Here is a 12,458-nt window from a genome sequence, read left to right on the forward strand (position 1 = left end):
GTAAGGAAAGCAAAGTGCAGCACCTCAACGCCAAAATCCACCATGTTGTATCACGTGCAACAAGCGACCAAGAAGAGACATCAGCTCCTTAAGGGGGTCCTGCTCGCTCATTGTACGTAGCAGCTTACTGAGCAAGTCGGTTGTCCTCTGTCATGAGGCCTGTTGACAATACCATAGCTGTTCCTCAACTGTGTGAGCTGCACGGGGACTCATCCACCACCAACCGCACCTTAACAGCATATTAAGGTGGAAAATGTGTCACACAAGGTGTCGCTATAGAAGCCAATGTTTTGACTAGTGGACTTTTCTGCTTCAAGGCTGCCTTGAAGAAGAGCATCCCTCTTTATTGTGCTAGGATCGATCACTGACCTCGCTGCCTTTGTGCCAGTTTACCATTGTACCATTTTTATTTTTTTAGAAAAGCTTTTCTAGATATTTGGAAAATCGTGAGTAGGTGCTCTCACGCCAATGTCCTTGAAGGAGAAAGCATGGCGTGCGGTCGTCTTTGAAAGTTATTGAGTACAATGCAACGTCATTTTAAGGAGTTGTGTCAATTATTGAAGGCACTATGTAAGCAAGTAATTACAAAGAGTGGGTTCTTAGGCACGAGTTCGCTTCGCACTTTTCTTTAACCCTTTGTTGCATGGCAGAAACCTTTGCGTCTAAACAGCGCTTACTTTTGGTTTTCTGTTATTTTGCATTCAGGAAAAGGTGCAGAAAAAGGTATTGTTGAAGCAAAATCTTGATTTGGTAAGATACAGAATGTCTAGTGGACATTCGCACAGGAAGTTCAATAAGTGAAATTTGCAAAATTGTTTTTCAGCCATTGAGCTGCTTTGCTCGAACAAGTTAATGCAAAAAATTAGCTGCAGTACCACCAAAAAAGTAACCAGAAATCTCTAGTGGAGGGGGGGCTAAGGGGGGAGGGCTACTTTAAGAAATTATCTTGACCTCGCTAAGCTACTTCGCTAAGCCACAATCGTAGCTAGGAGGGCTTCTGTTATGGTGTGCATTGAATAAAGCATACCAGAGCACGATTTTGTCTATGTTATAAAAAAAACAAGTGAACTTCAAAAGCTCGTTATAGCAGCAGTCTCCTTACTTCAACAAAAGTGCAGGAAAAAGCGTGGGTTCCTGAGGCGATTTACCTCGGTGAATTGAAACCACTTTTCTCTGCTTTAGTTATCATTATCTACATGCATGTCTCAGAGGCACCACAGCAGCGTTTCCACCATGAATGGTGTTCTCTAGAGGGGACATACTTAAAATATGTTCTAAAAATTTTGTTTCACTTTGCTAGGCTGCAATATTTACAGCTTGTGATTATGAATGCTTCTTCTATTGCATGCATTTAATAAAACCCACCATATCGCAATTTTATGTATGTTATACGAAAAAAAAAAAATGTGGACGAGAACTTGACTTATCCAACAACATAGGTGTTTGCCATCTTGAACAAGAGTGCAGGAAAAAGCATTGCACCATGGCACCATTTAATGTGGCGAATGAAAACCCCTTTTGTTTACTTTAGTTACCACTATCCACATGCACCTCTCAGAGTCACCACAGCTGCTCCAAAAATTTCACAAATTTGTCCACTATTGTGGACAGCATTCAACAAAGGGTTAATTGTTACTGCTGCCTTTTTTGGTTCGGACCTTTTTTCTTTTTGGAGTGACTTTATGACACCTGTAATTTCCAGAAACCATTTCTGTAAGCTAGCCTTGTCACAAATGTTTCACTTCAACTGACATCTTGTTCAGTGCAGTGAAGCCAGGATGTCATGCTCTTGTGCTAAGACCTTGGTAAATAGCTGCACTCTGAATGTTCGCCTTGTCTCCTTGTTTGCATTGCAGTGGCATTTCCAGTACGCACACTAAAAACGTGCACTGAAAGTTCAGACATGTTCTGCTCCAAGCGATCCCAAATCCTGTTTTGTCTTCTTCAAGTCTGCTCCTAAACACAGTTCTTCCTGCTCCTAATGTGCTCCAAATTCTCAACTGGCTGGACCAACACTGAGATACTCATGTTATGAGACATATTTATATATATGCAAGATGGCCAAGAGTATGAAAGATAGTACCTCAGATGTTGCAAGACTCTGTGATCGTATGGTGGAGTAGCTGATTTTCTTTTTGTTCAATTTTTAAAAAAAATCTCTCACCATGGTAAATGCCTGTGGGAACCTGCACAGCAGTGGTGGGCCAAAGTAAACTGGCTGTGCAACCTTGCAAGAGCGTGCTTTGTTTCTTGCCTTGCAGATATGGAGCAGCGGCTTGCTTTCATCACCAAAACTAAGGAGAAGGTGAGGTCTTTTATTCTGTTTTATCGGCATCACCATCAGCATGCTGCTGCCACGCTAGTATAGCTGCAAACTTTCTAATCCCATCTGCCCACTTACCCTTCGGTCTTCCCCTCACGTGTTTGCTTTCACTCCAGTCAGTTCCAGCAGTGTAGGCATTCCCTGGTGTTATGTCTTCCCTCAAGCTCTCCCGTACACCAGCTATCACAAGAATCGAGGGCGCTTGAAGCATTGGCTAACATTAGTGTAGCATTTGTGACTAATGCTTGCTTGCGAGGAGACTTAGGGGCATATCACATTTTATGCTACTAGTACCTTCCTTTTAGTTCACCGTGACAAAGAGTGTGTGCCGGTTGATTATGGTGACTGTCATGTGACTAGTGTGATGTAATTTTTGGAGGTCATGTGACATTACTAGTGGTGGGCTATGTGACCAGTGTTGCTCTGTTTTCGCAGGATGGGTGGTTTGATGTGATTTGTGCGGAATCATGCGACATTAATAGCGGTACGGGTTTTTTGGTCACGTCACTGTGTTACAGGATTGATGCATAATGCTAGTTTGATGACTAGTGTGCGTGAAGAAGAAAGAACGAAAAAAATTGCACAAGTTGCCTAAACGGCAACAGGCAGGGCTGCCCATTAGCTCCACTGTCTCTTGAGCATTGCAAGGCCTGCAGTGCGAGCTATGCTAGTTTTCTTCTTTGGCACAAAATCAGCAGTGTGCAGTATGCTGCTTTGAGAATGCATCTTGATATAATTATATTTGGGTTTGATGACCTTCCATAATCGTGAATTTTAATGCTAAAAAGTGGCATGACTTGGCAACCAACACAATGTCGTTGCAGCCATCAGGATCATTGTTTGCTGCAGACCAGGCCTGTGTTTGCTTGCTTTGAATTTTGACTGCTGTACTTTCAGGCCTTGCATTGAGGTTCAAAAACCAGAAGAAATCAATCAATCATGAAGTGTTAGTGGACATTGGCTAGGCTTGCAGTGCTTCAGCCGGATAATCTCCGGTCGTTAAGGGTCACTGACTGGATTTCAAAAGAAGGCAAACCTGCAAGGTGGAGACAGTGTCAGATAGGATTAGGAACTGTTTGCATGACAGCAGCATGCAAAAGACTAGGTTGATGGGAGAAACTTTAGAGAGACCTATGCCCTGCACAGTCAGCCTGATCATGATTCTGCTTGACGGTTGAGAGATGTTGCCCGCTTGCCTCCGTCATGTTCACTGTGGTTGATCCACCAGTGTGTCTTCTGGCGGAGCAGTCTGAACTACTTCAGTTTGAAACATTCTCGCACTGCTTCTGAAGCTGGCACATCGATTTGTTGTGGATTCCCTGAATAACTTGGCCAGTCGGGCTGTGATGCATGGTTGTGTGGCCTGGTGGGGCATATTTTTGACTAGGAGTGGTTGAGCAATATCTAATTTTGGCCCTCTTATATAAGCACAGGTGAAGGCAGATCCCGAAGCAGTGGTCCTCTGCAATGTGCTCTATGGCCAGAACAAGCTGGCTGCCAACGACATGGCCAGTGTCAAGGTCAGTCTCGTTTGTCCCAGACTATGTTGGATAGTGTCTTGCAGGAGATACTTATTAGTTTCACCTTTATGGGATCAAATGAATCGGTCAAATGGTTTCCCGGGTCTAGAATCAGGAGAAGTCTCGATACATGTCTCGTCATTTTCTCAGTGACGAACAGGCGACACTGAAGGGTCCAATGTCAGGCGCTGGGCTTTTAGACAAATTTTAAGATGATGGATATGAAATGTGTAGCACATATTCTTTTTGATGTGAAATTGGTAAGTTGGATATTATTTGTTTGAATAAAGGATGTAACTCACTCTCTCTCTGCTAATGGTTCATATTTACAATATTATCACAGGGTTGTGACATTCACAAAGGCAGCAGTGATGAAAGGTTCAAGACAAAAGTCTTGAAACTGGTAAACAAGCAGTCCAACTACAAGTTATACACGCTGTACACTGATAGTAGTGACAGACAGAGCATCGACCGTCAATAGTCTGATCCACAGCAAGATGGTTCGGCATTTGTGCCTGAAGATTTTTCATTCTATATTAATGCTGCCTCTATAGGTCACAACACCTGTACCATGAGTGAAAGGTACAAGAGGTTCTATGCCAGACAGAACTTTTTAAGAAATCTTTTTTTTTCCAAAAACTATCCCAAGACTGGGATAGGTTACGTGGTGACATTGTCTACGTAGTTTCAAGTGAAATGTATTTTTAGACATATGGTTACGGATGTGATGGGTTTATTTACTCTGAAAATGCCAGTGCTCAACGGTCACTGCCGAATCACCATCACTCGGGAGCGTCCTATCTCTTCTTCTTTCTCGCTCTTTCAGTCCACGTCGCATTTTCCTCCGGGCAAGACGAAGCTCACCAAGCAAGTAGAAGCGATCGGTTGTTGTAGGGCTTCAATCGAGCAATGTGCACAATTTGCGTCTTACGCGAACGCCGGTTCTGAGCTGTCACTTTCGATACAACGTAAGTGACGTCACTCAAGCACCGAGTAATGAAGAATGGTCCTGAGTACTTAGAAAGAAGCTTCGGGCAAAGCCCCTTCTTTCGAACAGGTGTCAACAGCCAGACGAAATCACCCGTACCGAAAGTCGCAGGCGGGTGTTTTGCATCGTAATGGTCTTTTGCGCGAGCGTGGGCGGAGAGAGTGCGGAGCCGAGCAAGTCGATGAGCTTCTTCGGCGCGATACAAAGTCTGCGCGACACTGGCGTTTTCGTTCGTCGAAAAAGGAAGTATGGTGTCAAGGAAACTTTGGGGATGACGAGCATAGAGGAGAAGGAAAGGCGTATAACCTGTGACCTCGTGTTTCGCGGTATTAAAGGCGTATGTAACAAAAGGGAATACGGCATCCCAGTTCTCGTGATCCGCCTAGACGTACATTGAGAGCATGTTGATGATGGTATGATTGGTGCGCTCAGTGAGGCCGTTGGTCTGAGGGTGGTATGGTGTGGGATGCCGATACTGGCACCCACAAAGCCGTAGCAACTCTTGGACAATGCCAGCGGTAAACTGCCGGCCGCGATCGCTTATCACCACACGAGGGGCCCCGTGACGGAGTATAATCGAGTGCACATCAGATGATGCGGCTGAAGCAACCGCCATCGTTTCAGATACCGCGTCAGGTAATCTACGCACACAATAATTCAGCGGCGGCCAATGATAGACTTGGGGAAAGGGCCCAGTAAATTTATGCCGACTTTTTCAAATGGTGATGTCAGTGGCTTAACCGGTTGCAGATGGCTGGTTGATGGCGTGGTAGGTTGTTTGTGGCGTTGGCAGACATCACAACTTGTGACATAGTGCTTGGTGGCCTTCTAAAGTTGAGGCCAGTAAAAATGTCAGATACGGTGAAGCGTTCGGGCAAATCCAAGGTGCCCGTACGTGATGTCATCATGCATGGCTTGGAATACCATAAGACGCAGGCATTCTGGCACGACAAGGAGTAGTGTGGAACCATGGCTGGAGTAATTCTTGCGATATAGTATGGCGTCATGAATCACGAATGGCATGGCGCGTTTGGAGCTACGAGCCACATCGATCATTGGTTTCAGCGAAAGGTCACGCTGTTGCTCATGACAGGAGACGTCCAAATTTGGGAAGTTGGAGGAGATTGCAGCCAGGTAGTTATCGAAATCATAATCATCAGCATCTACAGTCGCAGATGGAAGACGAGATAAGCAGTCGGCATCTGCGTGACATTGATCGTTCTTGTAGGCCACAGAATAATTATATTCTTGAAGCCGTAAGGTCTAGCGAGCCAACCGACCAGCTAGGTCACGTAGTCCGACAAGCCAACAAAGCGAATGATAATCTGTGACGATCTTGAATTGCCGGCCGTACAAATAAGGTCTGAACTTTTGGACGGTGAAAACAACTGCAAGACATTCCAGTTCGATGACCGTATAATTTCTCCCCGTCTTAGTCAAAGTACGACTTGCATACGCCACGACGTGCTGGCGGCTGTCGTGATACTGAACTAGCACGGCACCAACACCTCTACCACTAGCATCTGTATGCAGTTCCGTGAGTGCCTCCAGGTCGAAATGGCGGAGGAGGGGCCCGGAAATAAGCAAGTACTTCAGCGGCTCGAAAGCAGCCTCGCACTCAGCGGTTCAACGGAATGGGGCGTTTTTGAGGAGCAACTCTGTCAGAGGATGAGCAAGCTGGGCGAAGTCTTTGATGAACTGGCGAAAGTAAGAACACAGGCCCACGAAGCTACAGAGATCCTTCGCAGACGTTGGTTGCTTGAAGTCTCGGACAGCATTGATCTTTTGGGGGTCTGGCCGTGTACCGTCCCTGTCGACTAGATATCCGAGCCCAAGGGCTTGAAGCTCACCAAAGCGACACTTCTTTGCATTTAAAACGAGACCAGCTTGTTTGACGCAATCTAGAACAACGCTAAGCCGATGGTTGTGCTCGTGGAATGTCTTGCCAAAAATCATTACACCATCGAGATAACACATACATATCTCCCATTTGAGACCGCGAAGGATGGAGTCCATGAATCGCTCGAAAGTAGCTGGGGCATTACATAAGCCAAACGGCATAACGTTAAATTCAAATAACCCATCAGGCGTGACAAAAGCAGTCTTCTCTCTGTCAGACAGATGCATTGGTATCTGCCAGTATTCAGACATTAGGTTGACGGACAAAAAGTATGCGGCCGAGTGCAGGCAATCTACAGCATCATCGATGCGTGGTAGTGGATAGTGGATACTCGTCTTTCTTTGTGATGGGGTTGAGACGGCGGCAGTCGACACAAAATCGCCAGGAGTTGTCTTTTTTTTACCAATATAACAGGAGCTGCCTAGGGACTGCTTGACTCTTGAATAGCGCCTTTCTGCAGCATGTCGTTGACCTGATCGACGATCACTTTCCTCTCTAACGGGGATACGCGATAGTGTTTCTGGCGTATCGGTGTAGCATCTCCCGTGTTGATGCGGTGATGCATACGGGATTCGGTCCACATGGAACAACGCTTGTCTTGAGTGAAATTAAAGACTCCCGCGTAGCGTGTAAGCACCTCCTCAAGGACATCCTGCTCAGAAAAAGGCAACGACTTATTGATCATGCGTCTCATCTCGGCTGAGTATTTGGACGCAGTCTGATTGATGGCCGGACACTGAGACCATTTTGACGTCAACTGTGACCTGCTCCTCAAACGTTCCCAGTTTAAATCCGGCTGGTAGGACAACAGGTTCTGATGCTGCGTTGAGCGCCCACAAACAAGCATGTCCATCGATTGCTGTAAGGACAGACCGTGGGACCAGCACATTCTTCTTGATGACGTTTGTATGATCGGGCTCAACAAGTCCAGTGCAGGGCCCTGAGCGGACGTGAGGAGAGCATACAGGAACTAGCATTGCTGTCCGACCAGGGATCGTCACATCATCAGACAACGAAAGCGCATCGATGGGAAGAGTTGGAAAATCGTCAACTATGGCAGTAGGCAACATACTTTGTTGAAGAATCTTTCCAGTTCCACAGTCAAGCGTAGTGCCGCATTCACGAAGTAGGTCTATCCCTAAAATGATGTCATGAGTTGTGCGAGCCAGTACAGTGAATTCAACTCGGAAAAATTGTTCCCCAATTGTGAGTAAAACTGAGCAAATACCAATAGGGCATAACCCTTCGCCTCTAACTCCACAAAAAGTTTCTTTAGGATCCCATGCGAACTTTACTTTGTGACCCAAGAAACGATGCTTGAAATGAAGACTCATAACTGAAACAGCAGCACCAGTGTCTACAAGATCAAGAGTGTCTACACTGTCTATACACACACGCGCTTTGTTCATCAACATCACAGCAGAAGGAGGAATTGGCGAAACTGACCGTCCCGCAACTGCACCTCCATCGGCCGCACCAGCTAGTTTCCCAGCTGATGCGGGGAAGGCGACCGACGACGCGAAGACGGCGACCGGCGGGAACGTGTCGGAGATGGCGTCAGGCTTCGCTCGGAGGCGGGAGACTCGCTGCGAAATTCGTTAGGCCATTGCTGCCGGGGTGGTGGGCGGCCGGGTGAGCGGTCCAGGTTTCGTGCATACGAGGCAGGTACGTCGAAAAACATGGCGGCACATGCGTTTCGTGCGTACAAGCCAAGTACGTGGAAAAGCGTGGCGGCGCAAATGGCCGGCTGGGAAACAAGCGTGAAATATGCCCTGGGAGACCACATGTGTAGCAAACGGGGACTTGTCGGCTTACATTAGCAGGAGCAGAGGTGGCAGGAATACGCGGAGACAGGTCGTGCTCTGCAGGAACACTTCGTGATGACGCATAGTAGTCTTCTGGTAGAGGCCCAGTCGACGATGGTCGGAGGTCTGCAGCAGCACACCGAGATGATGACATCCGGTGGTGGCCGTGATCCACCGGGGGAAACGGAAGCCGCGGGGTGGAATCTGCTGTTTCTGTGCGCTGTCGGTTTTCGACGTGGCGCTCTTGCATCCAGTAGGGGCACGCGGCGAGCGAGCATTAGAGGTGAGCATCACCTTCTTGAAGCCGTACGAGCTCTTCTAGAACTACTCGATGTATGAGAAAGGGAATGTCTTCGCAGGCGGCGACGTCCAAACTTGCAACAGTGGGAACATTGTCCAAGCGCCCGAACTTGGGTAAAATTCTTCGGTCTTCAACGCCTCGAATGCACGACACTGCTGCCTGAAAATCGAAGGAGTGTTCAAGTTTTCTTTTGTTATCAAAAAATTGTACACGTCCTCGGCTATGCCTTTTAACAAATGACCGACTTTGTCTTCGTGAGACATATTTGCGTTGACAATCCCGTAAAGCTTCAACACTTCTTCAATGTAGGTTGTGCACGTCTCGCCGGGCAACTGAGCCCTACGTGAAAGCGTTTGCTCAGCTTTCCTTTTCATGGAACTCGTGTCCCCAAAGCAGGCCTTCAGTTCCTCAACAAATATATCCCAAGTGGGGAGGTCATGTTCATGGTTCTCAAACCAAAGCAAAGCGGTCCCGGCAAGGAAGAATACTTCGTTCACGAGCTTCGCTGGCGCGCCCCAATCGTAGTAGCGGCTCACTCTGTCGTAGTGTTTTAGCCAAGCATCCACATCTTCGTCAGTTTTACCTGAGAATATGCATGGTTCAGGTGCCCAGTAGTCTGGCTGTCGAGGTCGACGGCCACCTTGTGCCATGTCGGTGGCACTGGCGGATGGAGCAGCGTAGTACGTCAAAGCGATTGCTGTGTCGTCGTTCATGCTGATGTTGTCCGGGGGTAGGCCAGGTAAGCGTCTGCTTCTTCAAAGAACTTCTGCTGCGGGATCCAGGACGGCGAATTACCCAGCACTGCTCCTCCAAAGCTGTCACAGATGTGATGGTTTTATTTGCTCTGAAAAAGCCAGTGCTCAACCGTCGGGATGCTCTCGAGCGATGGTTATTCGGCAGTGACTGTTGAGCGCTGGCATTTTCAGTGTAAATAAACCCATCACATTCATAGGAATATCTGATATTGTTGTGTCTATTATTATTATTGTAGGTTCTTTTTTTCTTTTTGCTCACACGGTATGCAGAAGAGAACTGGGGCAAAACTCCGGTATGAAATCACTTACTCAATTCAACAGCTCAACCTTAAAGTGTTTGTGTTTTTTTTACATTTATTGCTTACTGCCTTGAAAAACGTATGTTGTCAATGTACTGTAGCTATTGTTGTTAATGTTTTCCAGGCTTTACGAATGTCAAAATAATAAACTGGCCAGACTGACTGTAATCCCCTGCCCCACTGTATTGCCTCTGGTGCTGTGGGTACCAAATAAATAATATTAATAAATACACGTGGCATGGAACATCGCTGGTGGCTGTGTTTGTTCAAGAGCAGACTCGGCTGTCCGTGTTTGTGGACTCAAGCATAACAAATGATGCTGAAATAGTCTGGAAAGCTCTCAGACATTTTGCGCAGTTTTTGCTTGGCAGTATCTATATACGTGCGATGTGCCGGTAATATACAAAGAGAGGAGCATGTGATAGAACTGTTCTGTCTCTGTGCTTTTCTGATTGAAAGCCGGACTTGAGCTTTTCTAACACGAAAATTCAAGCAAATGATGGCTGTTTTATATATTGCTAATAGCATATACCGTATTTACTCTCATAATCCTTGCACTTTCATAACCCCCACATTTCCCAACAAAAATGTGATTGTTCTTTCAATTCAATTCAATTCTTTATTTACAAATTGTGAAACATAAACAGTTTCGTGAGTAGTTATTGTACTACCAAAAATTGCAGCAGTAATGTGGTCTGCTTCATCCAACCGCTGACGATGATAGGACACAGCAGCCTAGCGCCATCTATTAGGCATCACGCATACCATCAACACGTGAAGCCTCAATTCAATCCAAGCCGAAGTGGCAAGTCCGCATTGGGGTGTGCTAGTCCGTGAAGCGTACAGTGGCGACGAAATTTTCGGAGACCACAGGAGTTTGTGGTGAACAGCACTGTGGTACCTTCTCACTGCTGCCAGAGAAGCTCGAGAGCTTGCACTGCGCATGGGCATCTGTTTGGGCCTACCAGCCTGGCGCGTTTGCTTCCTTCAACTGCACGCACACCGGAACGCCAGGCAAATTTTGAGATGCCACTTTCGCAGTCGCTGCAGATGATATTGTGACAAAAATACATAACTTGTAGTGGCAGTGCTTTGTGTGCTTCGCTGCTTCTGCACCTCAGTTCCAGACGCATATTGCATCAGCTCATTTTTAATTGATACAAGTCATAAGATTAATGGCAATGGAACGATTGCATTCTTTGTGGGAGATCCTTTCTTGATATGAACTTGGTGTGCTTCGCCACCAAGAGACATAACAAGCCCAGTGGACGCTCCTTAACCTGTAGGGACGAGGTAAGCGTGTTTCATTTAACAAGACTTTCGTTTACTGAGACAGGGGTGCAGAACTGAAGTATGAAACTAGTGATGTCTACTGTATTGAAGAAACTCGGACGGGCAGAAATAGGAGTGAAGATTAATGGAGAACATTTTAGCAACTTGAAGTTTGCAGATGGCGTGGTCTTCATTACCAATGATGCCAAAAAATGGTTGAAGTAGGGTTGAAGATGAACAGGCAGGTGACAAAGGTAATGCCAGGCAGTGTGGCGAAAGAATTTGGGGTGAGCGTACTCATGTGAAGGAAATCCGCCAGAGAATAAAGATGTATGGCAGGCATTCTCAACGCCTGACTGATAACTTCGCGCTATCGCTCATCTGCACTGCCATTGTATTTAGTCACTTTTAACATGAAGATTGACACAGAAACTTGGAACTATGCATTGGAGTCAAAATAGCAGGGGTACAAAAGAGTGGCTGATCTCACTTGTTGGGGGAGTCATGCCCGGCTGGTATCCAAGTGGTGTACACTGGTGAAGCGTGTGGCCCTTGGTATTAAGGGCCACAATGTCTTGTACAAAGTGCAGTGAGAAAAGTGTGTGGATGCTGTGGGGGTAAGTGCTGACACCTAAAAATTCTCTGCTGCTCAACTATCGTTAATGATAAACATTTTTCTCGAGCTTTTCTTGTCGGGTTCCTGGGTGCAGGTGGTGTCGAACCATTTAATATAAAGTGCAATGGTGAAGGAGCAAGGTATCAAGTGGCAGGACACTGTGTTGGTGCAAAGGAGAAACGTTGATCATGAGCATCTAGAGTGTGAGGCTGCTGTTGCTGTGCCAACGTTTTCTGCTTGCATGAACACCCTTCTGAAAATGGACCTGGGCGTTACCAATAACAAACGGGCAGTTACAATAAGTTCGAAGGAACGGCAAGTGTGGATGCAAAGGGTAAGAGGCTAAAGGGACGAAAAGAAGAAACTTGCGGGCATAATATGAAATGTGCTCACGCTGCACGTGGTGGGTTATCCTGCTGCTGCTGCTGCTGCTGATGATGATATTGCGGCGTACAGTACTGTGTGAATGTTGCAGAAAGTACTGGAGGAGACGGAGTCCCAGGCGGAGGCTCTGCCAGGGGTGACAGAAGTGCACGGCCGCTTCTACCAGCTGTGCAGCGACTACCACCAGCAGATGGGTGACCACCAGGCCTACTACAGGGACGCCCTGCGCTTCCTCGGCTGCACCCCGCTTGAGCGCATTCCTCGTAAGTGTGTCCCAAAGATGGCTTAAGCAAAA

General features: G+C 46.8%; 1 protein-coding gene across 2 annotated transcripts in view; it reads left to right on the forward strand.

Moving 5' to 3' along the window:
* Rpn9 (regulatory particle non-ATPase 9) overlaps positions 1–12,458 on the forward strand; it is a 224,197-nt gene that overhangs the window by 107,124 nt on the left and 104,615 nt on the right. For both annotated transcript variants that reach the window (XM_037418097.2, XM_037418096.2), the window contains exons 5-7: positions 2,262–2,305; positions 3,757–3,843; positions 12,255–12,426. In XM_037418097.2, the coding sequence (XP_037273994.1) occupies positions 2,262–2,305; positions 3,757–3,843; positions 12,255–12,426 (303 nt within the window). The remainder of the gene's footprint in view (positions 1–2,261; positions 2,306–3,756; positions 3,844–12,254; positions 12,427–12,458) is intronic.

Source organism: Rhipicephalus microplus, unplaced genomic scaffold (assembly GCF_043290135.1).
Source record: "Rhipicephalus microplus isolate Deutch F79 unplaced genomic scaffold, USDA_Rmic scaffold_12, whole genome shotgun sequence".
NCBI lineage: Eukaryota > Metazoa > Arthropoda > Arachnida > Ixodida > Ixodidae > Rhipicephalus > Rhipicephalus microplus.